Here is a 27414-nt window from a genome sequence, read left to right as displayed (position 1 = left end):
GATAGCGGAAGGTCGTGGGTTCGAACCGGTCGCGGTATACCAAAAGACGTTAAAAGATTGTGTAAAAAACATGACAATACCAATCGGCCCGTAATTATCAGTGCTCATTTCCTTGTGTACCGTGTTGCTTTTTAAACAACAGGAAGCAATCACAGTGATCACCGTTTGTGACGTCACACGAAACAGCTGATCAACTCGCCGATACAGTTGTTTATTTGCCTCTTTCAATAAAGGTAGACATTTGTTCACTATCAATTTATGAACTTTGCAAAACGTACGTAATAGCTTTTGGCGATTTCATCAGGGGATTATATATTAGAGCTGTGAATTACATATATTGTTACATGTAAAGATTGTGGAGTTTATGAAGAACGATAAACTTTGAACATTCAATTAAAAACTTATTATCGGAAGTAGTAACATGCATAACATTTTTTTAATACTGACAACATTGGTGTATAATAATATCTTTATTGATAATTTATAACAATAATGGCTCTAGTCGTGGCAACTTCCAAACTTTCGGGAAGTTGTAATCTATCGGACCGTCATTCAGATCAAGATCTGAAAAATACTCTCATGAAAGTGTATCCGGTGGATACGCCGACCCCTTTCTACAGAATCTTTTTTCTGGTCCTTAGAATTCGGCTTATACGCGGTCATATACGGTATACTTGTTGTTACCCTGTCTGATGCTCGGCATTAAGGGGATAAATCAAGGACTGGTCGGCTCGGAGTCAGTATACTGTGTCTGAGTGGGATATTCATGTTAAACTGCGGCATGGTATCTCCGTGGGCTAGCAATATAAAATCTGCATTAGTCCGGACTATTTCAAGAACACACACACACACACACACACACACACACACACACACACACACACACACACACACAATATATATATAATTGTTTTGTTATTGAGGCCTTGTCGGTGGGAACAACTACAATTAAATACATAAAATAATCCTACCTTTTGACAAAGAATGTTTTCGTACGTCCACAGGGGGCGACTAATGATGTTTACGTCATGTGGTGATAACAGTTGTTATCACCGAGAGCGGGATGTCAGGAAAGTCACATGGGAAGCGTGTTAAAGATAATCAAGCGCTCCGGTCACATGATCAGAATGTTTATAAATATGCCTGCATGTGCTGTCGCGATGATCTGATAAAAAATTCCTTTTACAAAAACACCGTTTTACACAACACCAAACGAATGATGAGTGAGTGAGAAACTGAAGTGTGAGTAAAATGTGAGTGAGTTAGTGAGTCAAGTGTGAGTAGTGCATGAGTGAGGGAGAGAGTGAGTGGGCGTTGTTTGTTTGTTGTATAACGCCACACTCAGTAATATTCCAGCTATATGACGGCGGTCTGTAAATAATCGAGTCTGGGCCAGACAATCCAGTAACTGACATCATGAGCATCGATCTACACAATTGGGATACAATGACATTCATCAATTATGTCAGCGAGCCTGACCATCCGATCCCGTTAGAGGCCTAGCATGGGCCTAGCACGCGGCAAGCATGGGTTACTTAGACCTACATCACGGGTGCCCCACAGATGTAACTTCCGGATGGTATAACCTCCCGTTCCCTCCTCCTTTCAGAGACCAGATTTGTGTTTTGGGAGCGTTGTCGGGAAAGTATTTCATCTAATAAGGATCGACAAAATCCTTCCATAATCATATTCCATTGTACGATTCCGACTATACCAGAACCATGTGTTTATGAATCACTATCAAATAGTGATGATACCAGGTGTTCGCGAATAGGTGAGCGTATCCTGCCCCACCGGTGACACCATCACAAACACATGCAAAGGCAGGTAAATTGTTCACATGAAGAGACACGGGAACGTGTGATACACGTATAGATCTAAATATTAAGCAAATGGGTCCGTTTCACTACTCCTTTCTTTCTTGTGCAGGTGGGTAAATCTGTGAAAGGGGATTTGCTATGTGACCATTATTGAACGCTAACAGATCATTTATATACCTGAAGCTTAATTTAACCACAAACAGGCCGAGTCACGGTGGTTCAGCAAGATGTGTCACCAATCACGCCTGTGTTCAACAATACAGTGTACAGAATCTCCCATCGCCTAATCAGTGGAATGTGTGACTGGGGCGACTAAAGATCAATAGATAATGCGTGTATGTCGTGATCTGCGGATATAAACACGAACTACGTATCTCGTGACATAGTCGCGACAGTTTGTGCAAAAACACTGCATGCTGTTGTATAACATGTAAGTATGTTGCTGTGGGAGATTATTCTTTGTTGTCTGTTCGGCGGTTAACGTTTCTCTAAATAAATACAACAGCGAAAAATATTTAAATATTCGGATTTTGAAGTGTTGATTTCAGTTTCATATAATTTAAAATATTAAGAAAAAGTACAAGATAGTGCCACTACACAATAGCTCACCTGGATATGGAGTCAACAGTTCAGAACGTCAAAAAAACGTACAACATTGACATTCAAATAGTCTGCATAAATACATCAGAGCGTCGCTTACCAGATCAGAAATGAGACAGTCAGAATGTTTTTCTAATCATGCAACCTCACGAAGGGTAACACGGAGTCATCCGAGCGACAGTTATGGACTATTACGACAGAATCCGTCAAAAGCATAGTATATATCTCTCGCGTCTCTGGGATAAACGTTTGAACGGAACAGACTCTGCAGTGTCTGTGGGCAGTACTGCCATACAAATTAGGCTATCTATATCACATTCCAGAGTGTTCTTTTGTTTCGAGAACTTTGTCAAAACAATTTTGCAAAGCGTATTCTGGGATGGAATCCGTCAGTTTGAAACTTGTGCTGTAAACTTCGAGAAAACTGCTTCTGATTCACTCATGTCGACTTCTTGTTCTGACGTGACTTGTAATAAGTTGTCCTCAGATCTTGGTTTAGCGGTAGCGAGAACTAAGATCAGATATGAATGAGATTCTTGAAAAACAAAATATAAATTGAAAATGAGCTTTAATTGTGAAGAGTGGTAAAGCAGTAAGCTTTTTGTAAACAGGCTGGAAATCATGACAAATAGATAGTCACCAAACCCAGGTAACCATGACAACCAAATAGTCACCAAACCCAGGGTACCATGACAACCAGATATTCACCAAACCCAGGAAACCATGACAACCAGATAGTCACCAAACCCAGGGTACCATGACAACCAGATAGTCACAAAACCCAGGGTACCATGACACACTCAACCAGATAGAAACCAAACCCTGGGTACCATGACAACCAGATAGTCACCAAACCCTGGGCACCATGACACACTCAACCAGATATTCACCAAACCCATGCAGGGTACCATGACAACCAGATAGTCACCAAACCCAGGGAACTATGTAACACACTCAACCAGAGTAACCAAATCCATGGTACCATGACAACCAGATATTCACCAAACCCAGGGAACCATGACAACCAGATAGTCACCAAACCCTGGGCACCATGACACACAATCAACCAGGGCACGATACCGAGGCTAGATACCATATGGCACGCAATCACTATGTACTTTAACTATAGGCTGTTTGACACATCCAATGAAGTGGGGTTTAGCCTATCTAGTCTACTTCACGTTTGTCAATCTTCATTATGTCCAGATATGACGAGACATAGTTGTGACATCCAAGCTCTTCTTGACCTTCCTTGGAATGTTGTTTCCCATCTTTTTTAGTCAAACAGGGGTGTTGGGGGTCGACCAGTGGTTAAAGCGGTCGTCATCACACAGAAAGCCTGAGTTGGATTCTCCACGTGTATGGGAACAAAGTGTGAAGTTCATTTCTAGTGTTGCCCGCCGTGATATTACTGGAATAGTGCAAAAAGCGGCGTAAAACCATACTCACTCACTTAGCGAAACGCTGTTGTGTTACATTTCCCAGTGTATTCACTCTGTAACAAACACGTGTTTCTGAGTGTGACCTTAGTGAGATAGCATGTTTACCCACCGGTCGGTAAATCTCGGAAACTAAACTATAACAGTCAAATAGAGATGACTTATCTCAAGATAGCGTACCGTATTCGACGTAATAAGCGCTTCACTCTGATAAGAGCCCACGGCGATATTTGCTAATATTTGCCAATCACAATTAGCACCCTTTCCAATTCCAATGTACACAAGACTTAATTATTCGTGTATAATACGCACTCGTGTGTTATGTGCAACCTTAATTATGGGCAATTAAATTCTGGAAAATATATCTGTCGTGTATAAATAGCTACACACAGACTTTTCTTCTTTCTTTTATTTCAGGCTGTCAGCATAAACCACGAAAAATGCGATCTTTCAACTCAGTTTTTTTTTCACTAAAATTTTATTCTAATAAGAGCCCCCTATTGCTAATCTTGAGAGCGTCTTAGGCGCTTATTGCGTCAAATACGGTTAATATAGCTTCGTCTGGGCCAACTCTAAAAGGAACCTTACTAGACCAAGAAAACGTATTTATCAATGGAGTCAAGTCATGCGTTTGAACATGAGTGGACTTTTCACGGACTTCTTTACGTTATTTTCTCTATGTAATTTCAAGCTTGTTGAAGTTCTTAATTCCGAATGAGAAACTAGTGAACTAAAAATGTCAGTTACTATGTTCTGGATCCAAATACATTCAGAAGTCAAGGTTGAAGTATAGCCGAAGCAAATGGCGGACACGAGCACGTGTAGGGGAAATTTGTTTGTTTGTTCTCACGAGACCTGTGGGAAGTTCTTCCACAAGAAGAGCAGATTGTTGATACATTTACGTTCACATACCGGAGAGGTAATTATTTGTATCTGTTCAGTCAAATGACATTCTGATTCACACTGCTTCCGGTGTCGTGACGTGTGACAGTTTCGGTCGCCGTTCTGAATCAAGCCTAACATTTTCAAAAGTTAATAACTTTCGTCTACTATGGATAGTCAGCAAAGCTTACGTTCTTGGAGACTGTTTAACACTAAATTCATCGTACTTATGTGGTGATGGACTTGTGGATAAACCCTATTCAGCTGAACAAACACAGGCTTCAGGCTTCCTGTCAGTGCGTGAGGTCGCAAACTTCACGATCATATGGGTATTGGGACGGGCATTGTTATTTGAAATATTGGTAAGAGCACGCTCACTCAGTTACACTTTTAAAACCGTGATAACTACAGGTACCCATGACTGATCTTACAAGATGACTATTGAGTTGTCAGTCATACTCTAAGGACCCGTGAAGATCCGGTGTAGAATTGGTCATCAGCAACCAATGCTTGTCGTAAGAGGTGATCTGGTGGTCAGGCTCGCTGACTTGTTTGATGCATGTCATCGTATCCCAATTCAGTAGATTGATGCACGTGATGTCAATCACTGGATTGTCTGGTCCAGACTCAATTAATTACAGACCGCTGTCATATAGCTTTAATACTGCTGAGTGCAGAGTTAAACAACAAACAAAACAAATAATGCTCTTAGACTGCGATGATTGTTTGTAATCTTACCCAAGGGCATGGCAAGGTTTGCATGGCCCAGAGTCTGTTACTGATAGGCAGCGGGGATATGACTTGACTGTTACCATGGTGACTGACACATCGTATTCCATGTAAACAGGTATGTACCAGGGTCTTTCAAGATTCAAGTCAAGGACGGGTGACATGTGACACACTTAGATAACCAAGAATATTAAAGATGTCATATATCATGCACATCCTCAGAAGCCTTCAGATGAGGATTGCTATTTCAGATGGACAGGGTTCTGCTGCCAAAAGTCTGAACCATTCATACTCTGAACTTTCATACCAGAATGAATGTTTCGATTGGCCATACCGTTTGGTGTTGCAAGGGTCAAACAATATAAATTAGTCCACGGGGGTTTCAGATTGGGTATAGGGCATTGCCTTATTGTCATTCAGTATGTCCTTTAGGTTTTTTTGCAAAGTTAGTTTTAATATAGAAGGAATATCCCATCAAACACGTGTCAGACATATCAAGAGGATGTCTTATTGACATTTGTCTGAGGCACAATCACTGGCCTATTTATTCTCAAGTTATTCTCATATAGGATTTTGCTGAAATTTTAGGAAATGTTTGTTGTTAAATGCCGCACTCAGCAATACTCCATCTATATGACAGCAGTCTGTAAATAATCGAGTCTGGGCCAAACAGACCAGTGACTGACATCATGAGCTTCGATTCATGCAATTGGGATACGATGTTATGTATCAACCAAGTCAGTGAGCCTGACCACCCTATCAATTTAGTAGCCTTTTACGGCAAGCATGGGTTGCTGATTATTCTACCCCGGATCTTCACTGGTCTTTAGCAAACGGGTATGTCCAAGACATGATGTAGGATCAGTGCCATCATATAATATAGTCACTAGGCAGGTAAATTTGCTTTTCTTATTTCCGAATAATGAACAGTGAATTACTATTCCAATTTCCAGAGGCCGTTTGTCTGCAGCGATGAAGGTTGTGGCAAAAGTTACACCAGAGCAGCCCATCTCAAAAGACATGTCGACTTCACTCATGGAAGTCAAGCGTCTGATGCCAATCAGCAAGTCTGGTGGGTAACCATGGTAACACTGCTGTTAGATTTGTGAGTCAGTGAGTGCCTTTGTCAGGAAAATGAGGAAAGATCCGAAAGAACATTGGGAAGTTTGTACGTTGCCATCAATGCAGTAATGTAGACTAGGCAGTAAGGATGGGTATTAGAGGTTTAAAGTGTATCACAATATTTTACAATGCACACATGGCACAAGGCCATACTGTGATACGTATCACAATATATTGTATAATTCAAAATTTTAATTTCATAAGCAATTTAAAACATCATTGTTGGAATTGAAGTTTGTGAATAGAACAAGATAAGATGCTGGAACAGCATAATGTTTACTCATTCAATAAATATGTAAAGATGCATGCTCCGGGGGACAGTGATGACTTGGTGTTACACCACTGCCATAGAACTCCAGAATGTGAACTTGCATTTTGGAATTACGGAAACATTTCAAAGGTACATGTATTTGGCTAGCGTATAACATTAAACACATGATAAATATAGCTATTTGAAATCATGCAATATACCAAGCATTAAAACATACAATTGTGATACGTATCGTGGAAAGAACAAACCTCACTTTACAGATATGATAGTAATACCGGCAGTGGCACCTGTTGTCTTTCTTGTCCTGTTATCAGTGCAGTACAAGTCACCTGCACAAAGCAACCACAATAGTGTGGACTATCATAACATGAAGTTGGAAGTTATTTATCAAATGTAGGACATATTATGGACATTTATGGCTGAATATCGCCCTCAGAGTGGGTGGAGCCTTGCTAATGCTGACAAAACACGGAGCCTACTTGTCATGCTGTTCCCTTGCTGTCAGCAGTAGTCTAGCCTCCATCTTGTCAAACTTACAGTCTGTTGTGCTGGGCTAACTGGCTACAACTCCCATTTTATCTGTTGCTTTGAAGTGTATGACAGACTGACTTTTGACTTACCTCTTGAAAGTTCGGTCAGACCCTGATTTTCAATACAGTCAATTAATGACTGTGATAACACATGCTGTTTAGACATTGGCGATAAATGGTACAGTTGGTTGACAGGACATTTCTGTTTCCACTGTTTTCATTCCCTATTGTCGTGTTATAACAGAAATCGACTGAAACTTTTTTCACAGACAGAAATACTTGCATTTGCTCATAGTTTTACACAAATCAAAGTTATTGGCACAGTTGACTTTAAACACGGAATATTTCAGAAATAACATGAAAAAGATGCGATAACTGGTCAGTGACCAGTGTATCTTCTGCCAGGATTTACCTCGTCTGTGTGGCCAGTCCTGGGGGACCCGTGAAGATCCGGGGTAGAATTGGTCTTCAGCAACCCATGCTTGCCGTAAAAGGCGACTATGCTTGTCGTAAAAGGCGACTAACGGGATCGGGTAGTCAGGCTCGCTGACTTGGTTGATGCATGTCATCGATCCCAATTGCGTGGATCGATGCTCATGATATTATTCACTGGATTGTCTGGTCCAGACTCCATTATTTACAGACCGCTGTCATATAGCTGGAATATTGCTGAGTACGGCATTAAACAACAAACAAACAACAGTCCTGGGGACTCTCAGTGATACATTTTGAGTGTGCCAGGACACGTAGGCATTTCACTGGGGATCTCAGCATATTAAATACAAAGTAGGTGTGATGCCTTGTGCTTATAGTAGATGGGGATTTCCTTGTTAGAATCAACACTTAGTTATTGAGTGAAGAAAGTTGGACATATACCATCCAAATACTGATGTATACACAAAGGCAAAGTTATTGTGACTTTAAAAATCCAAAGAAAATGAGTTACTTCTGTAGTTGGGATTATATCAATGTCTGAAGGTACGTTCATGAGCAACACTCCATATTCAAATGAGTCATGTGACACAAGTGGGTTTAGAGGCAGAGTCACACTGTCAGTAGCAAGTGTGTGGACCTTGTGCATTGATGCACCTGACAACCGCATTGAGGCCACTAAATGTTGAATCAAACTCTGGGCTCATGGGATCTGGCAGTCAGACATGAGGGGATAACGTCCCCACGAGGGCGATGGACTCAGGCATTCCTATGGCTGGTTATCTGACATTTTCACAGGGGTAGGGCATGGTGAAGTTGCAGCAAAAAGAGCAAACAGGCCTCAAAGTTGCGACTAAAACTGTAGCCAATGCGACCTAAATATCAATTGGTCTACTGTCTAAAATCCTTGTAAAGTCAACAGTGAACCAAAATACATAAATATTAATGTAATTTTATTTTATTTTAGCTGATAATGCTCATTGTATAAGCAAGGTTTATACCTATAGAATCTAGTAACATAAATTGCAATTCTACAATTTCAAGACTAGTGCTATGACTTGTACATATGATAATAGTTATTTGATAAAAGATAATTTCAAAAGCTTTTGACGACCTACAATACTGGCTTGACTTGTTGAAATTCATATAATGGTTTGTAGGTGTAAAGATCCACATCGCAATGGTGTTTGCCTGTTTATATATTTCCTATCTTCAAATATGAGATACATCTTACGTACATGATTCAATTAATTAGTTTCAATCATTCAGAGATTCATACTCATTTACAGTGGTAGAACATTTTTAGTCCACTAGTCCTTATAATGATAACAAATAGCAAAACCCTTAAAAATGGCATATTTCTACTAGTCCTTACGATACCTTAACTATTGGGCAGTTTGGCAAGGACTACAGGACCAGTGCCAATTTCTAACCCTGTTTTACATCCTTCTCCGGTAGACTACCTACTGAAAAATTACAAGTCCCCAAAAAATTTTGTCAGTCCCAACTGTGGACAAATATGAAAATGTATGAAAAAATTACCTGGTTTAAATCCTTTCAACATCAGGTTCAATGCAGTGTACGTTCATGACTGACAATTTCAATGAAGCAAAGCAAAAGGTTATTTCCTTGTGCTAAAGATAGCCAACAGGAAACTTTCATGATAAAAGACTGACTTTGTTTGAAAAAGTATACTTCATTGATTATCGCCGATGTTGTGTTCAACAACAAAGTGTTATGAGGTACCGGTACTTTATTTGCCGGTCCATAAGGGTTGACGGGTAAAAAAATACCATTGCCTGATGCCAATGCCAAGTATTTCTGTAAGATATCGAAGGTGGTCAAGTAATATCCATTACATTGTTTAGCATGTCCGTGGACAAGTCATGATCTGATAAATAACTTGTGTTTGACGTCTCACTTTTCTCGATCTGAATCCCTCTCTGCCTTCCTCTTACTAGGCGTGCCCCCACCACCAAATAGACTAATGATTGTTGCAACATGATCTGATGTGCGATATAAGTCAGTGATGTAGATTGTAGATATGCGCTTAGGCATCAACGGAGGCTACTCTGTCCTTCAATAGCTTACTGTATGTTATTGAGTAAATTGCGCACGCAACCATAATGGGTACACGTCTAGGTCGGGGTTAGAAATTGGCAGAAGTCCTATAGTCCTTACCAAACTGCCCAATTGTAAAGGTATCTTAAGGACTAGTAGAAATTAGCCCTGTTAGTTTCTAACCCTGCTAGGGGATGTAGTATTTTAGGAAAATCTTTTTTTTTCAAGTATTATACACTAGTTTTTTCCCCGTAAACATCACGCCGAAGACCCGGGTTCGATTCCCGACATGGGTACAATGTGTGAAGCCCATTTCTGGTGTCCCCCGACGTGATATTGCTGGAATACTGCTAAAGCGGCATAAAACCATACTCACTCACTCACTCACTGTAAATGGCAACACTGATACTTGTAGCATCCGTTCTTAATTATCATGCTTATAGGATGCAACTGATAAACCCTAGGGGTGCAATGATACGGCAAGGTTACGATACGATTCATACTACGATACATAGGTCACGATATGTATCATGATACATAGGTTGTGATACGCATATTTACGTCAAAGTAGCTGACCTTGGGTGGGTCAGACAGGTGTTCCGAGTGTAGCCTGTCTGATTTGCAAATGTATTTTTGGAATATAAACCAAGGCGAATTGCAGCTTCATTGAACATGACAATATTACAGGTGTCCATTTAAGGATTGTGACAGCAAGTTCTCCAACCAATGGAATCTAGCCAAGCATGTGAAGAGGAAACACGAAGAGCCAAGCAGATATGTGGTATGTACTGTACCGAATCATATATTGATAGATATTGCAGTATTTGTGTCACGATATTATATGTATTGTTATCATCAATTTCTGTTGCTTTTGCATGGTCAGATTATTTTGATTACTCTATTGAATTATTATTATTATTATTATTATTATTATTATTATTATTATTATTATTATTAATTCAGAATGTTACAATACATAATAATGAATTTACATGGTTTTCTTTCTCATGATCATTGACCTTCACTGGGGTCACATGATCGTTGATCAGTAATATTTAACTGAGAGAACCCTCCTAATTGCCGACTTGGTTCATGTATGTCATCGCATCCCAATTTCATGGATCGATGCTCATGATGTCAATCACTTGATTGTCTGGTCCAGACTTGATTATTTACAGACCGCCTTCATATAGCTGGAATATTGCTGAGTGCTGCGCTAAACAACAAACAGAAAGATCCTACTGCAGCTGAGTCAAACTCCAGTTTCCCAACTGACTCAAATCTGGAGCCCCAACCAGTGTCCGAAATTCAGACAGTCCTTGCCAAACTGCCCAACAGTTGAGGTATCCTAAGGACTAGTAGAAATTAGCCCTTTTTAGGGTTTTGCTATATATTATCGTAATGAGGACTAGTGGACAAAAACAGTTAGTTTCAACCTATCGCTCCCAGCCATCAGCCTTTTTGTCATGTGTCTCGAGTTGCACCATAGCTTTTATGCCCCCGGGGTGTGATTCTATGAAGATACTGAAATTACAAAGTTTCAAAGAAGAAAAAAAGTAAAACAACCAAGGACACAACCTACCTGTTGTTTGTTATCATGTAAAACAGGGATGTAGCGATCGGCACGTCCGTCCATCCGTCCGTCCGTCCATCCGTCCGTCCGTCCGTCTGTCAGCTGTCCAGTTTCTGTTTCCAGAACATCAAAACCGTTAAATGTTTCTTGTTGAAACTTCCTATATAGATCAGTCTTGTGGAGAACTGGTGCCTTTTGATGAGGTTGGATTTATTTTTCATGAAGACAAATTGGACTTAAACTGAAGATGAGGCAAGTTCTCATTTCCGGGGCAGAACTCCAAAACTGTGGAATATTTCTATATGATATTTCCTTTGGATGATATGGTATTTTGAAAAACACTGAACAGCATTATTTTTTTCCTCAAAGAATGGAAGGTAACCAATGGCAAAGAACCAAAAGTGGGTATAAGTAGCCAAACGCCATTTCTGAATTGGCCCAGACCTGATGTCATCTGGTGATGATTCTTGTCATGGGATGAAATAGAAAACCTGTTTTTGATGGGGTTTACGCCAATGCAGTATTATCGAGGGATGCATCTTTACTGCATGTTTATTTTAATCTGTAAACAATAATAACAACGACGAAGACGATGGTGGTGGTGGTGGTGACGACGATGACGATGCGATGATGATGATGATGATGATGATGATGATGATGATGATGATTGTGTGTTTCAGTGCCGAGAGGAGGGATGTGGGAAGCACTGTAAATCTCACAAGCACCTGCGCCGCCACCACCTGGAGCACCTGCTTGACAACCCATACAGGTGGGCAGATTTAACTTCCGGCATCACAGGGGTCATTTGAATCATTTTCTGTTCAGATTTAAGCAAATACTACTTTCCTGGACACATTTGGGTGATCAGGAGCTTTGGTGTGAGGAAGTTGTGTCTGTCAGCTTCAAACCTCATTGTGTGACCTGCATTTGAACAGTTCCTTATTACTCTTTGTATGTGGCAATTTAGTTAAATGGAGGTTGACTTGCATGATTTCATGCCGCCTGCACTCTCTCACTCACTCACTTGTTTGAGTGTGAATAATGCCACATGCTGAGAGATACGAGTGATGCTGATGCTGACTGGTGTGGTGGTTAAACCCCATTTCACTTCACTTCTACTGATCTACGCAAGGCCTAGGCTACTTCAGGACTTTTTTCAGTAGCCAATATTAGCAGCCCATTTTTGTGGTTCATATTTAGTTGCCTGTTTTAGTAGATTAATATTTGGTATCTTAATTTAGTAGCTTATTATTTCTGTGGCATCCTGTCCTGGGAAGACTGATGACTTGTATATTCCTCATGTTGACAGGTGTCCCAAGGAGGATTGTGGGAAGGTTTTTTGCAGCGAAGCCAATCTGAAGAGGCATCAAAAGATGCATGAAGGTATGTACATCTGTTTCTAGTGGGGCGGTGGGTTAACCAAGTTAACCGCATCATACCAAAAGATGTCAAAACTTGGTACTTGTTGCTGCCATCTCTGGCGCTCGACATTAAGGGGCTAAAACAAGGACTGGTCGGCTCGGCGTATACTTTGTCTGAGTGGGGTATTCATGTTCAACTGCGGCATGGTATCTCAGTGGGCTAGAACTATAAAATAGGCATCAGTACAGACTAGTACAAGCAGCCACACACACACACACACATGCATGCACCTCGCTCTATTAACGACGTTAAACCCCATTTCACCTCACCTCACATGGGAACAGTGTGTGAAGCCCATTTCTGGTGTCCAGTGCCATGATATATGCTGGAATATGGCTAAAAGTGGCGTTAAACCGTATTTACTCATTCACTCTGTTTCTCGTATCATCAATTTGAGATAGTCTTGGTGAATAATGCCACATGCTGAGTGATGCTGACTGGTGTGGTGGTATCCAATCAGGAGAATTTCTCACCTAAAGTTGATATGTAAATAAAACAACAAAAATATATGTCGACACAACATGTGCTTCCTCACTTTTTCATTCTTTCTATGTGGAATGTGTCACTGTTGCCATTTTAGGGCATATGGATATTACCAGTGTACACGTAGTACCGCCTTCCCTTGTGATGATGCTGACTGGCATATTTTTTAAACTCATGGTGTTTGTTGTATATTCCAGGGTATCTGTGTCAGGTGCCAGGATGCCAGGAGAAGTTTGGGACGTGGTCACTGGTGCGGAAACACCTGGCACTGCAGCATAGTGGTGAGTGTTTCTCTTGTGTAATACACCTGCCTGCATCTCCACACACCTGCCTGCATCTTCACACACCTGCCTGCACCTCCACACACCTGTCTGCATCTCCACACACCTGCCTGCATCTCCACACACCTGTCTGCATCTTCACACACCTGTCTGCATCTTCACACACCTGTCTGCATCGATAGGTCTAGTTGTGAACTGGTGCCTTTTGATTTTCTTTTTTTTTTAAGTAATTGTTTTTTGTTACATGGCAACAAGTTTAATTTATTTATTCACGCCAAGTATTTGCCATTGCGGGTGATATTGATAACTCTGTTCTCTAGTTGGTGAACTAAATGTTTGTGTTGTTGTCAGCTCTGGAGTGCCCGGAGTGTGGCAAGAAGTTCCTGAATAAGTTCAATCTGAAGAAGCACATGCCAGTCCACTTGGCAGAGAGACCCGTGTTTGAGTGCAGCAGGGACAACTGTGGCCGCAGTTATCTCAGCAAGAAGAACCTGCAAGCTCACGTCCGATCCTACCATGATGGGAAACGCATTCCGTGTGAACACAAGGACTGTGACAGGACTTTCTCCTACAGAGTAAGTAAACATATCATAGTTGAAAATAGGTCCCCATATGTCATCAGAATACGTCATCAGCTTTCCTTTGGCATCAGAATACGTCATCAGCTTTCCTTTGCCATCAGAATTGGCTGTCAGCATCCCATTGGCATCAGAATACGTCATCAGAATCCCTTTGGCATCAGAATACGTTATCAGCTTTCCTTTGGCATCAGAATACGTCATCAGCTTTCCTTTGGCATCAGAATTGGCTGTCAGCATCCTTTTGTGGGTTATGATGAGGATTGGGGAAACACAATTTGTGACCTGGCTGATTTTGTGCCCTTTCCCCTCACTGTGTAGATATTATGGTTCACTGATTATTAATCACTTGCCCAGACCAAGTTGTTTACAGGCCATTGGAGTATTGTGGCTGGGAGGGCAACAAGGGCTTAGAGCACCTGTTTCAGAGTGGAGTAAACAATATGTGCTTGTAGAACAGTCACAAATTTGTAGAAGGGAATTAACTTGTATAGGGAATCTGATCGTCTCCCTTGTCTTACAGAACAAGATGCTGCATCACATGAGTCTCCATGATCCAAACAGACCCCTGCCAAAGGTATGTGTATGACTTGGTGACAGTGCACTGCACTGCAGACACCACAGGCACACAACACCACACAACAGAACACCACACCACACAGCTTCACCTCAGACTCACTGCACTCTAACCTTATCCAAACAGACCTTTGCCTAAGGTACGTGGACAACTTGGTGACAGTGCTCTGCAGACACCACAGGGACACAACACCACACAAGACAACTCAACACAACACACACAACTTCACCCCAGATTCACTGCACCCTAACCTTAACCAAACAGCCCTCTGCCTAAGGTACGTGTACGACTCACTGATACACCCTACACTGCCTTACAGGACACTCACACCACCACCTCACACCACCACCTCACACCACCACCTCACAACACATCACAACACCATCACAACACATCACAACACCATCACAACACCACATCTCGACACCATCACAACACCACATCTCGACACCATCACAACACCACATCACAACACCATCACAACACATCACAACACCATCACAACACCACATCTCGACACCATCACAACACCACATCTCGACACCATCACAACACCACATCTCGACACCATCACAACACCACATCTCGACACCACATCACATCACCACATCACAACACCATCACAACACCACATCTCGACACCACATCACATCACCACATCACAACACCATCACAACACCACATCTTGACACCACGTCACATCACCACATCACAACACCATCACAACACCATCTCAACACCACATCTCGACACCACGTCACATCACCACATCACAACACCATCACAACACCACATCTCGACATCACAACACCACCACAACACCATCACAACACCACATCTCAACACATCACATCACCACATCACATCACATCACAACACCATATAACATCACATCACAACATCACAACACCACATCTCAACACATCACATCACATCACAACACCATAAAACATCACATCACAACATCACATCACATCACATCATATCACATCACAACACAAAACATCACATCACAACACATCACAACACCACATCACATCATATCACAACACATCACAACACATCACATCACAACACCATATCACATCATATCACAACACATCACAACACCACATCACATCATATCACAAAACATCACATCACATCACATCACAACACAACACATCACAACACCATATCACATCATATCACAACACATCACAACACATCACATCACAACACCATATCACATCATATCACAACACATCCCAACATCACATCACATCATATCACAACACCACATCACATCATATCACAACACATCACAACACCACATCACATCATATCACAGCACATTACAACACTCCACGTCACATCACATCACAACACCAAGTCACATCACATCATCACAATACCACGTCACATCACCACACCACATCATCAAATCACAACACCATGTCACATCACAACATCACATCACCACGTCTCTTTTCATTTTGGACAGGGCGGTCGAGTAGCCTAGTGGTTAAAGCGTTCGCTCATCACGCCGAAGACCCGGGTTTGATTCCCGACATGGTTACAATGTGTGAAGCCCATTTCTGGTGTCCCCTGCCGTGATATTGCTGAAATATTGCTAAAAGCGGCATAAAACCATACTCATCCATCATCATCATTTTGGACATTTTTCAACTCATGTATTCTTGAATATTTGGTTTTCACAGAAAAAGCTGAAGAAACACAGGAAACCACGGAGGAAGCCACGGAGGAGAAAAAATATGGCTGCTTCTCTTTGTGGGTTCGATGGCCGCCTGGAGGTAGGGAGTCCAGGTGTGGGGCTGGAACTCCTGGATCCTGACGACGAGGACAAGGTCACCCTGTCTGGGTACGACAGTGACGTCAAGGAGACATCATCACAGGCAGTGGCTTCACATACATACACTAGACCTCTGCTGGAGGAAAGAGGTGATCGGGAAATTCCTGAGGATTTGGCCTTACATCGGAATTCAAGAGTTGTTTCTTCAGAAGCAGAAATTCTTTCCGAGCTAAGCCATGCATTTGTGAAAGGACCAAAGTTAAAGAGAATTGCTTCTGAACACGATGTGTCTCTGTTTTGCAGTGAATCAGAAACTGAATGTGATCTGCTAAAGTCCTCCAAAGGGTCTATATTGAAAGTATCGCCAAAGGCAGATAGTTCTGATGAGAAACTGCTGTTTGATCTAGGTAGTGACATGCCGTGTCATGACAGTGAGGGAGCAGTCGTTGCGTGGAAGTTGACCTTGAATCACGCGGCAAAGCGAGATGCTGAAACTGCAGACTTAGATGGATCTCAGAGTTTCGCCCTTGTCAAGAAAAGTAAATTAGGTGCTGAAATCTGTGAAATGAACCAAAACAATGTTGTTGTCACAGACAATCCTGTAACATTTGATGTTCAAACATGCAACAATGGACATGACAAGGAATCAGATGAGAACAAGAACACTGCTTCTATGGTTGCTTCTGTGGATGCTGAAGTTGTGGTTGCTGAAGTTGTGGATGCTGAAGTTGTGGTTGCGGATGTTCTGGGTAAGTCTTAACGGTCATGGAATGGCCGTAGATATCTGGAACTCTTCACCGACTACCTCCAAACAGTGACATGGGAGGTTCGGCTAAGAGGTGGTCACATTGCCAGTCCGGGAAAGATGCTGATCCTGATCGACTTCGGTTTTCGGTCTGTTGAGTACAGAACAGGAGAAGCAGCTTCCGTTTTAGACCCACATTCCTACCTTTTAGGTTGTCTCCCCTTCTTGCCAAGATCCATGGATAGAGGTCAGGTCAGTGAGTCTCATGCCTGGTGCAAGGATGTCATGTCATGTCATCATGGCACTGTGCCTGTCTGTGTCTAGTCTTCAACAGTCATTCATTTCCCTGGATATATATAATTGTTTTGAGATAAATGGCATATGTTGTATTTAGGGTTGTATGTTTATAAGAAATACCATAGTAAGTGCAATATTGGGGCTGGCTCGAATTGTTTTCACTGTCACGAAGTCAGTTTTATGCAAGGCAGTTATGTTTTAACAATGTTAACCATATCCATCTATGTATGGTACATTTTAATTTACATAAACATTCGTTTTGAATACATTAATTATCACTGATTATGTTTGTATTCAAAAGTATTTAATTAGATTAATTTGGGTGTGGCTTCAAACAACAGTTTATATTGGCAACAATTTGCATAAATCATAGGTGATAAATTAAAAATAAATAAATTGCACAAGTCATTTGATTGGCTATCTAATTTAAAATTTATGTTTCCATTATCACCCCATAATTAGGCCACACCCACAACTGAACTAGTTTCCTGATTGGCTGATGAAAGTGTGAACAGGGCTTGAGGTGCATTATTGCGCTGAATGATGTCACTGATTTCGTATCGTTTACGTTTTTTGTTTTGTGTTAATGCTTAAGTAAGTTGACTTTTTATTCCAAGTAATTAAAAAAGACATGCATTGATGTTAGGTGTACCCTCCCATACCCTCTCTTCTCCCCCCCCCCCCCCCCAACAACCTTTTGGGGACATCATTTAATCAACCAATGTATTACAAAATTCACTAAGTTTACAAATCAATACAAAGTACTGCACAGCAATTACAATGGCAATACACAATGGAGTGGTAGTACAATATTCAATGGCAGTATGTAACATGATGGCAGCGGTCACCATGAAATACAATAAAAATAACAATGGTGATAGCAAAAGTCAGTAATAACACTATATTCACCCAGCAGCAACAGTGGTCAAGCTTCCGAGATGGTCCTTGACAGGGAATCTGGGTTGATGAGTGATCTTCACATGAAAGCTGGTCTTGATGTATTGGAATGTATGAGAGATATGAGAGGCACGCTTTTGTCCCCTTATATTAAGTCTTCTGGCACAATATTCGACATGTTTCTATAACGCTGTCCGTCTAAGGTACTCCAGAACTTTACACATCACACTAGCATCTAAACATCCTAAATGTAGTAACTTCCTCAAAACTGTTTACATTAAGTAGTACGACATTCCTGACAAATGATCACTGTCTAAATACACTGGTATGAGCTTCTACCAAATCTTAACAAGAACAATGTAATAGTTACAATCATTGTTCAACAATTAAATATGTCGAAATAGAACAGTTGATCGATCTCTATCATAATGGCCGCCAGTTATACTGATGTCAGATAGACACCATACAGTACCATCTACTGTCTGAGGGTAGGAGGGTACCGTGTACGATCGTAGGTAAGCCTGACAAAAGATTTTGTAGAAAGGGGTCAGCGTATGTAGAGGTTACACTTTCACATAAATATTTTTCTGTTAAAAACATCGTATCACTTGGGTGAACAAACAAACAATGACAAACTATCAATGAAAATGTAAAAGGAGCGTCTCCCAGTATCGGGGTATTCACGGTATGAGCGTGTCTCTCATGTGTAGGGTGTCTCTATACACCCACCCTAGTTGGTGTCTCTCACCGCACCCACCCTTGTCCTTGTCTCCCAGTATTGGGGTATTCACGGTAAGAGCGTGTCTCTCATGTGTAGGGTATTCACGGTAAGAGCGTGTCTCTCACGTGTAGGGAATATCTATACACCCACCCTGGTTGGTGTCTCTCACCACGCCCACCCTAGATTCCATCTCCTAATATTGGGGTATTTGGGGGAAAGTTTCTCTCACCTGACGGGTGTCGCACCACACCCACCCTGAAGTGAGTATTGGGGTATTTATGGTAAAAGCATGTCTCTCACCACGCCCACCTTGGTCTCTGTCTGCCATTATTTGGGGTCAAGTCTCTCTCACCTGAAGAGTGTACAGAGTGGAATTCTGGGTATAGGACTGGAGCTACATGTTCCGCGGTATTTCTGTCACTTGCCACCGACCCAGTATTTTGGGTAAAGTTTCTCTCGCCTGAAGTGTGTCTGGCCACGCCCACCCTAGAGTATTTGGATATTTGAGGCAAAAACCTGTCTCTGACCACACTTGCTTGTGTCCCAGAAGTTGGAGGTAGTGTACAGAGTGGAATTCTGGGTATAGGACTGGAGCTACATGTTCCGCGGTATTTCTGTCACTTGCCACACCGACCCTGCTCACCATCTGCCAGTATTGGGGATAAGAGTTTGTAGCAGTCCCAGAACTTCCAGAAGAAAAAATATTGATGCATATGTATATATAATTACTGTGATACCTAAAAAGTTTTTTTTATGAAACTGAACATAAGACTTCAGATACAGAATATTACATAGCACATTTGTCCTTAAGAGTGTCTCAAACAAAACACACTCTTGTTTCTGTCTAAGAGTGTTTAGATAAGAGGTGTTTTGTCACCACAACCACCCTGGTCTTTGTCTCCCAGTATTTTGGGTAAAGTTTCTCTCACCTGAAGTGTGTCTGACCACGCCCACCCTAGAGTATTTGGATATTTGAGGCAAAAACCTGTCTCTGACCACACTTGCTTGTGTCCCAGAAGTTGGAGGTAGTGTACAGAGTGGAATTCTGGGTATAGGACTGGAGCTACATGTTCCGCGGTATTTCTGTCACTTGCCACACCGACCCTGCTCACCATCTGCCAGTATTGGGGATAAGAGTTTGTAGCAGTCCCAGAACTTCCAGAAGAAAAAATATTGATGCATATGTATATATAATTACTGTGATACCTAAAAAGTTTTTTTTATGAAACTGAACATAAGACTTCAGATACAGAATATTACATAGCACATTTCTCCTTAAGAGTGTCTCAAACAAAACACACTCTTGTTTCTGTCTAAGAGTGTTTAGATAAGAGGTGTTTTGTCACCACAACCACCCTGGTCTTTGTCTCCCAGTATTTTGGGTAAAGTTTCTCTCACCTGAAGTGTGTCTGACCACGCCCACCCTAGAGTATTTGGATATTTGAGGCAAAAACCTGTCTCTGACCACACTTGCTTGTGTCCCAGAAGTTGGAGGTAGTGTACAGAGTGGAATTCTGGGTATAGGACTGGAGCTACATGTTCCGCGGTATTTCTGTCACTTGCCACACCGACCCTGCTCACCATCTGCCAGTATTGGGGATAAGAGTTTGTAGCAGTCCCAGAACTTTCAGAAGAAAAAATATTATAAAACTAAAATGTTTTTTATGAAACTGAAAATAACGCTTCAGATACAGAATCTGACTTATGGTAGCACATTTCTCCTAAAGAGTGCGTCTCTCACCTGAAGTGTGTTTCAAACCAAACCCACCCTGTTCTGTGTCTCCGAGTATTTGGTCAAGAGGTGTCGCTTCCCACACCCACCATGGACTCCATCTCCTAATATTGGGGTATTTGGGGTAAAGTTTCTCTCACCTGACGGGTGTTTCACGAGGCCCACCCTTTTCTTTGTCTCCCAGTATTGGGGTATTCATGGTAAGAGCGTGTCTTTCACGTGTAGGGTATTCACGGTAAGAGCGTGTCTCTCACGTGTAGGGTGTCTCTATACACCCACCCTGGTTGGTGTCTCTCACCACGCCCACCCTAGATTCCATCTCCTAATATTGGGGTATTTGGGGTACAGTTTCTCTCACCTGACGGGTGTATCACCATGCCCACATTTGTCCTTGTCTCCGTCTTCCAGTTTTGGGGTATGTAGGGTAAAAGCATGTCTCTCACCACACCCACCCTGGTCTCTGTCTCCCAGTATTTTGGGTAAAGTTTCTCTCGCCTGAAGTGTGTCTGGCCACACCCACCTTGGTCTCTGTCTCCCAGTATTTTGGGTAAAGTTTCTCTCGCCTGAAGTGTGTCTGACCACGGCCACCCTAGAGTATTTGGATATTTGAGGCAAAAACCTGTCTCTGACCACACTTGCTTGTGTCCCAGAAGTTGGAGGTAGTGTACAGAGTGGAATTCTGGGTATAGGACTGGAGCTACATGTTCCGCGGTATTTCTGTCACTTGCCACACCGACCCTGCTCACCATCTGCCAGTATTGGGGATAAGAGTTTTTAGCAGTCCCAGAACTTCCAGAATAAAAAATATTGATGCATATGTATATATAATTACTGTGATACCTTAAATGTTGTTTTATGAAACTGAACATAAGACTTCAGATACAGAATATTACATAGCACATTTCTCCTTAAGAGTGTCTCAAACAAAACACACTCTTGTTTCTGTCTAAGAGTGTTTGGATAAGAGGTGTTTTGTCACCACAACCACCCTGGTCTTTGTCTCCCAGTATTTTGGGTAAAGTTTCTCTCGCCTGAAGTGTGTCTGGCCACGCCCACCTTGGTCTCTGTCTCCCAGTATTTTGGGTAAAGTTTCTCTCGCCTGAAGTGTGTCTGACCACGGCCACCCTAGAGTATTTGGATATTTGAGGCAAAAACCTGTCTCTGACCACACTTGCTTGTGTCCCAGAAGTTGGAGGTAGTGTACAGAGTGGAATTCTGGGTATAGGACTGGAGCTACATGTTCCGCGGTATTTCTGTCACTTGCCACACCGACCCTGCTCACCATCTGCCAGTATTGGGGATAAGAGTTTTTAGCAGTCCCAGAACTTCCAGAATAAAAAATATTGATGCATATGTATATATAATTACTGTGATACCTTAAATGTTGTTTTATGAAACTGAACATAAGACTTCAGATACAGAATATTACATAGCACATTTCTCCTTAAGAGTGTCTCAAACAAAACACACTCTTGTTTCTGTCTAAGAGTGTTTGGATAAGAGGTGTTTTGTCACCACAACCACCCTGGTCTTTGTCTCCCAGTATTTTGGGTAAAGTTTCTCTCACCTGAAGTGTGTCTGACCACGCCCACCCTAGAGTATTTGGATATTTGAGGCAAAAACCTGTCTCTGACCACACTTGCTTGTGTCCCAGAAGTTGGAGGTAGTGTACAGAGTGGAATTCTGGGTATAGGACTGGAGCTACATGTTCCGCGGTATTTCTGTCACTTGCCACACCGACCCTGCTCACCATCTGCCAGTATTGGGGATAAGAGTTTTTAGCAGTCCCAGAACTTCCAGAATAAAAAATATTGATGCATATGTATATATAATTACTGTGATACCTTAAATGTTGTTTTATGAAACTGAACATAAGACTTCAGATACAGAATATTACATAGCACATTTCTCCTTAAGAGTGTCTCAAACAAAACACACTCTTGTTTCTGTCTAAGAGTGTTTGGATAAGAGGTGTTTTGTCACCACAACCACCCTGGTCTTTGTCTCCCAGTATTTTGGGTAAAGTTTCTCTCACCTGAAGTGTGTCTGACCACGGCCACCCTAGAGTATTTGGATATTTGAGGCAAAAACCTGTCTCTGACCACACTTGCTTGTGTCCCAGAAGTTGGAGGTAGTGTACAGAGTGGAATTCTGGGTATAGGACTGGAGCTACATGTTCCGCGGTATTTCTGTCACTTGCCACACCGACCCTGCTCACCATCTGCCAGTATTGGGGATAAGAGTTTTTAGCAGTCCCAGAACTTCCAGAATAAAAAATATTGATGCATATGTATATATAATTACTGTGATACCTTAAATGTTGTTTTATGAAACTGAACATAAGACTTCAGATACAGAATATTACATAGCACATTTCTCCTTAAGAGTGTCTCAAACAAAACACACTCTTGTTTCTGTCTAAGAGTGTTTGGATAAGAGGTGTCTCTCACCACACCCACCCTGGTCTTTGTCTCCCAGTATTGGGGTATTCGCGTTAAGAGCGTGTCTCTCTCGTGTAGGGTGTCTCTATACACCCACCCTGGTTGGTGTCTCTCACCACGCCCACTCTGGTTAGTGTCTCCCAGTATTGGGGTATTCGCGGTAAGAGCGTGTCTCTCACCTGAAGGTTGTCCCTGATCACACCCACTTTGGTCTCCACCTCTAAATACTAGGTATTTGAGGTGAAGGTTTCTCTCACCTGAAGGGTGCACACTGTCCACACCCACCCTGCTCACCATCTGCCAGTATTGGGGGTAAGAGTGTGTCTCTTACCTGAAGTGTTTCTCTGACCCTGCCCACCATGGAGTGAGTCTCCCAGTATTGTGGGTGTTTCTATAGTACTCTCCCATTTTTCTTCTTTATGGGCACCATCTTGTCTTGTTTACACAGGTCTTTCTCCACATAGTAACCAAAGCAACATTTGTTGGAAACCGATCCCACAAGACAAAGTTGTTTGGCCTGTATGCCACAGTCAATATATTACCTTCTTTCTAATAGTTTTACGATTATAATGTATGTTCCTAAATTTCCTGTTTATTGTTGTGTGGGTCCTTCTCAATGGGGTAGCCCCTATGGGCTCCTGTGGGCCTCTGTGGGCCTCTGTGGGCCCCTGTGGAGATTCTAGGTTAGAGATGGTCCCCAGCAGCCTGTGTTGGTCTCTGAATTACAGTAGGTCCCCAGTATAGTACACAATAGAGTGGTTGTACAATATTAAATGGCAGAGGTCAGTATCAAATACACACATACAGTGGTGATAGCAAAATCCAGTGATAATAATATATAGTCACCCAGCGGTAACAGTGGTCTTGCTTCAGAGATGAGCTATGCAGTGAATCAGGGATGATGAGTGATCCTCACATGAAAGCTGATCCTGAAGCGATGAAAAGTGTGAGAGATGGGTAAACATGCTCTTATCTCCTTATAAACAACCTACCTACTGGAAATTTCTACACATTGTCTTCACAACAAAGAATATTCCACATGTTTCTATAACAGACTATCACTGGAATAACAGACCGGATGTTTACACTAGCATCTAAATAAAGTAATTTCCTGATGACTGCTTACATAAAATAGTACTACACTCCTGACGACTAATCACTGTCCAAACACAATATAATGAGCATCTACTGAATTTCACCACAAACATTGTAACACAGTTGCAATCATTGTTAAACAAAGAAATGCACTGCCATATAACAATCTGAATTACTTCTGAACAGGATTTAGTTTCAGACCGATAGACCTAATTTTTAAAGGTCATGTCAGTTGGTGACAATAGAATATTAAGTGAGAATTATGAAAGGAAAGCACCTGATGAGTCAGGACTCTTTGCAAGCTTGTCCATCCCCTCACACACATGCTGTCCACGGCCCGTGAAGATCTGGGTTAGAATAGATCTTCAGCAACCCATAAGTGGATCGCCGCCTAGTGGAATGGGGGTAATGTTTTTTTATGAAACTGAACATAAGACTTCACATACAGAATATTACATAGCACATTGCCCCTTAAGAGTGTGTCTCTCACCACATAGTAACCAAAGCAACATTTGTTGGAAACCGATCCCACAAGACAAAGTTGTTTGGCCTGTATGCCACAGTCAATATATTACCTTCTTTCTAATAGTTTTACAATTATAATGTATGTTCCTAAATTTCCTGTTTATTGTTGTGTGGGTCCTTCTCAAAGGGGTACTCCCTGTGGGCCCCTGTGGACCCTGTGGGCCCCTGTGGGGATTCCAGGTTAGAGATGGTCCCCAGTAGCCTGTGTTGGTCTCTGAATTAAGTAGGTCCCCAGTATAGTACACAATAGAGTGGTTGTACAATATTAAATGGCAGAGGTCAGTATCAAATACACACATACAGTGGTGATAGCAAAATCCAGTGATAATAATATATAGTCATCCAGCGGCGACAGTGGTCTTGCTTCAGAGATGAGCTTTCCAGTGAATCAGGGATGATGAGTGATCCTCACATGAAAGCTGATCCTGAAGCGATGAAAAGTGTGAGAGATGGGTAAACATGCTCTTATCTCCTTATAAACAACCTACCTACTGGAAATTTCTACACATCGTCTTCACAACAAAGAATATTCCACATGTTTCTATAACAGACTATCACTGGAATAACAGACCGGATGTTTACACTAGCATCTAAAATAAAGTAATTTCCTGATGACTGCTTACATAAAATAGTACTACACTCCTGACGACTAATCACTGTCCAAACACAATATAATGAGCATCTACTGAAACTCATCACAAACATTGTAACACAGTTGCAATCATTGTTAAACAATGAAATACACTGCCATATAACAATCTGAATTACTTCTGAACAGGATTTAGTTTCAGACCGGTAGACCTGATTTTTAAAGGTCATGTCAGTTGGTGACAATAGAATATTAAGTGAGAATTATGAAAGGAAAGCACCTGATGAGTCAGGACTCTTTGCAAGCTTGTCCATCCCCTCACACACATGCTGTCCATGGCCCGTGAAGATCTGGGGTGGAATAGGTCTTCAGCAACCCATAAGTAGGTCTTCAGTTGCCATAAAAGGCGACTATGCTTGTCGTAAAAGGCGACTAACGGGATCGGGTAGTCAGACTCGCTTACTTGGTTGATGCATGTCATCGATCCCAATTGCGTGGATCAATGCTCATGTTGTCAATCACTAGAATGTCTGGTCCAGACTCGATTATTTACAGACCGCCGTCATGTAACTGGAATGTTGCTGAGTGCGGCGTTAAACAACAAACAAACAAACAAACAAAACATGCTGTCCACTGGGTCCGACAATTAAGAATTGACTTCAGTATTTTTTGTGTTTATGCAGGTTTAAATGTAAAAACACATTGAAGTCCATTCTTATTAATAAATATATCAACTGTCATCACAAACTGCTTATGAATTCATTAACCCAAAAATAACTGATTAGTGCCATTATCGTTCAGCCAAGTCATGCAGCCCAAGCTCTGCCCACCAGGAATTGGTTGTTAGTGGGCTTGGCATTATTGTCAATGAAGGACACTTTCTTCATTTCATCTTGCATTGGTGCAAAATGTAAGACATTGAGTGCTTGTAGACGGCAAGTATGAATGTGTCGGCAAATGTGTATGTCAGTATTGTTTTGTTTCCGTGTTCTTGATTAATCTTTCTTAGTTTCTGTTGCCATTTCAAATCCAGGCGCGTGTTATATACTGGCTGGTGATGTCAATAACTGGCAGATTCCCCCACTATCTTGGTAATTATTAAATGTCTTTCACCCTTCATGATACAGTTTTTAAATTTAATGATTTAAAATTCAAAATCCAAATCATCCAAAAAGTTGATTCATTTCACCAGCCTTCCTATAATTTGCATAGTTGTATCTGTCCGTACATCTATTGACTGTAATATTCTTAGATGGGGACAGGGGGCAGTTGGCCTGGTGTCTGAGGTTTATTTTGTAAAAAATAGTTTGTTGCAGAGTATACTTGTCCTGAAAACAGTGTTATGTTTTAAAATGTTTTATGTTTAAATTGAGCAATGAAAATAAAATGATAATTCGAAATGATTCTTGTGATTTGTTATGATTTTCTATTTTCACTGTTTTTTTGTTGTTTGTTTGTTGTTTTACGCCACACTCAGCAATATTTCAGCTATATGATGGCGGTCTGTAAATAATCAAGTCTAGACCAGACAATCCAGTGACTGATATCATGAGCATCGATCCACGCAATCGGGATACAATGACCAAGTTAACGAGCCTGACCACCCACCCGATCCCAATAGTACCCTCTTACGACAAGCATAGTCACCTTTTACGGCAAGCATGGGTTGCTGAAGACGTATTCTACCTTGGATCTTCCTACCTTTAATAGAAATCAATGTATGCTCCCTGTACAATGAGTGTTGGTAAGGCAACCAGTCACTGAAATCCAAGCAGTGACA

The 27414-nt window shown here is 41.6% G+C and overlaps 2 protein-coding genes across 2 annotated transcripts in view; one reads left to right on the top strand and one right to left on the bottom strand.

The window, feature by feature from the left end:
- LOC139450046 (P protein-like) overlaps positions 1 to 1043 on the bottom strand; it is a 39976-nt gene extending 38933 nt beyond the window's left edge. The window contains exon 1 of the mRNA XM_071231680.1: positions 972 to 1043. The gene's annotated coding sequence lies outside the window, so the exon portion shown is untranslated. The remainder of the gene's footprint in view (positions 1 to 971) is intronic.
- Positions 1044 to 4661: 3618 nt separating this feature from the next.
- LOC139450088 (transcription factor IIIA-like) lies at positions 4662 to 17628 on the top strand. Its single transcript, XM_071231726.1, has 9 exons — positions 4662 to 4778; positions 6424 to 6542; positions 10574 to 10667; positions 12140 to 12228; positions 12769 to 12842; positions 13562 to 13645; positions 13997 to 14220; positions 14747 to 14800; positions 16501 to 17628. The coding sequence occupies exons 1-9, from the start codon at positions 4662 to 4664 to the stop codon at positions 17350 to 17352; spliced, it is 1707 nt and encodes a 568-aa protein (XP_071087827.1). The 3' UTR covers positions 17353 to 17628.
- The last annotated feature ends 9786 nt before the right edge of the window (positions 17629 to 27414 follow it).

This window comes from Haliotis cracherodii, unplaced genomic scaffold (genome assembly GCF_022045235.1).
Source record: "Haliotis cracherodii isolate W230 unplaced genomic scaffold, xgHalCrac1.p SCAF_8, whole genome shotgun sequence".
Lineage (NCBI taxonomy): Eukaryota > Metazoa > Mollusca > Gastropoda > Lepetellida > Haliotidae > Haliotis > Haliotis cracherodii.
Note: the sequence above shows the minus strand (reverse complement) of the source record. Positions and strands in the feature narration are given on the sequence as shown.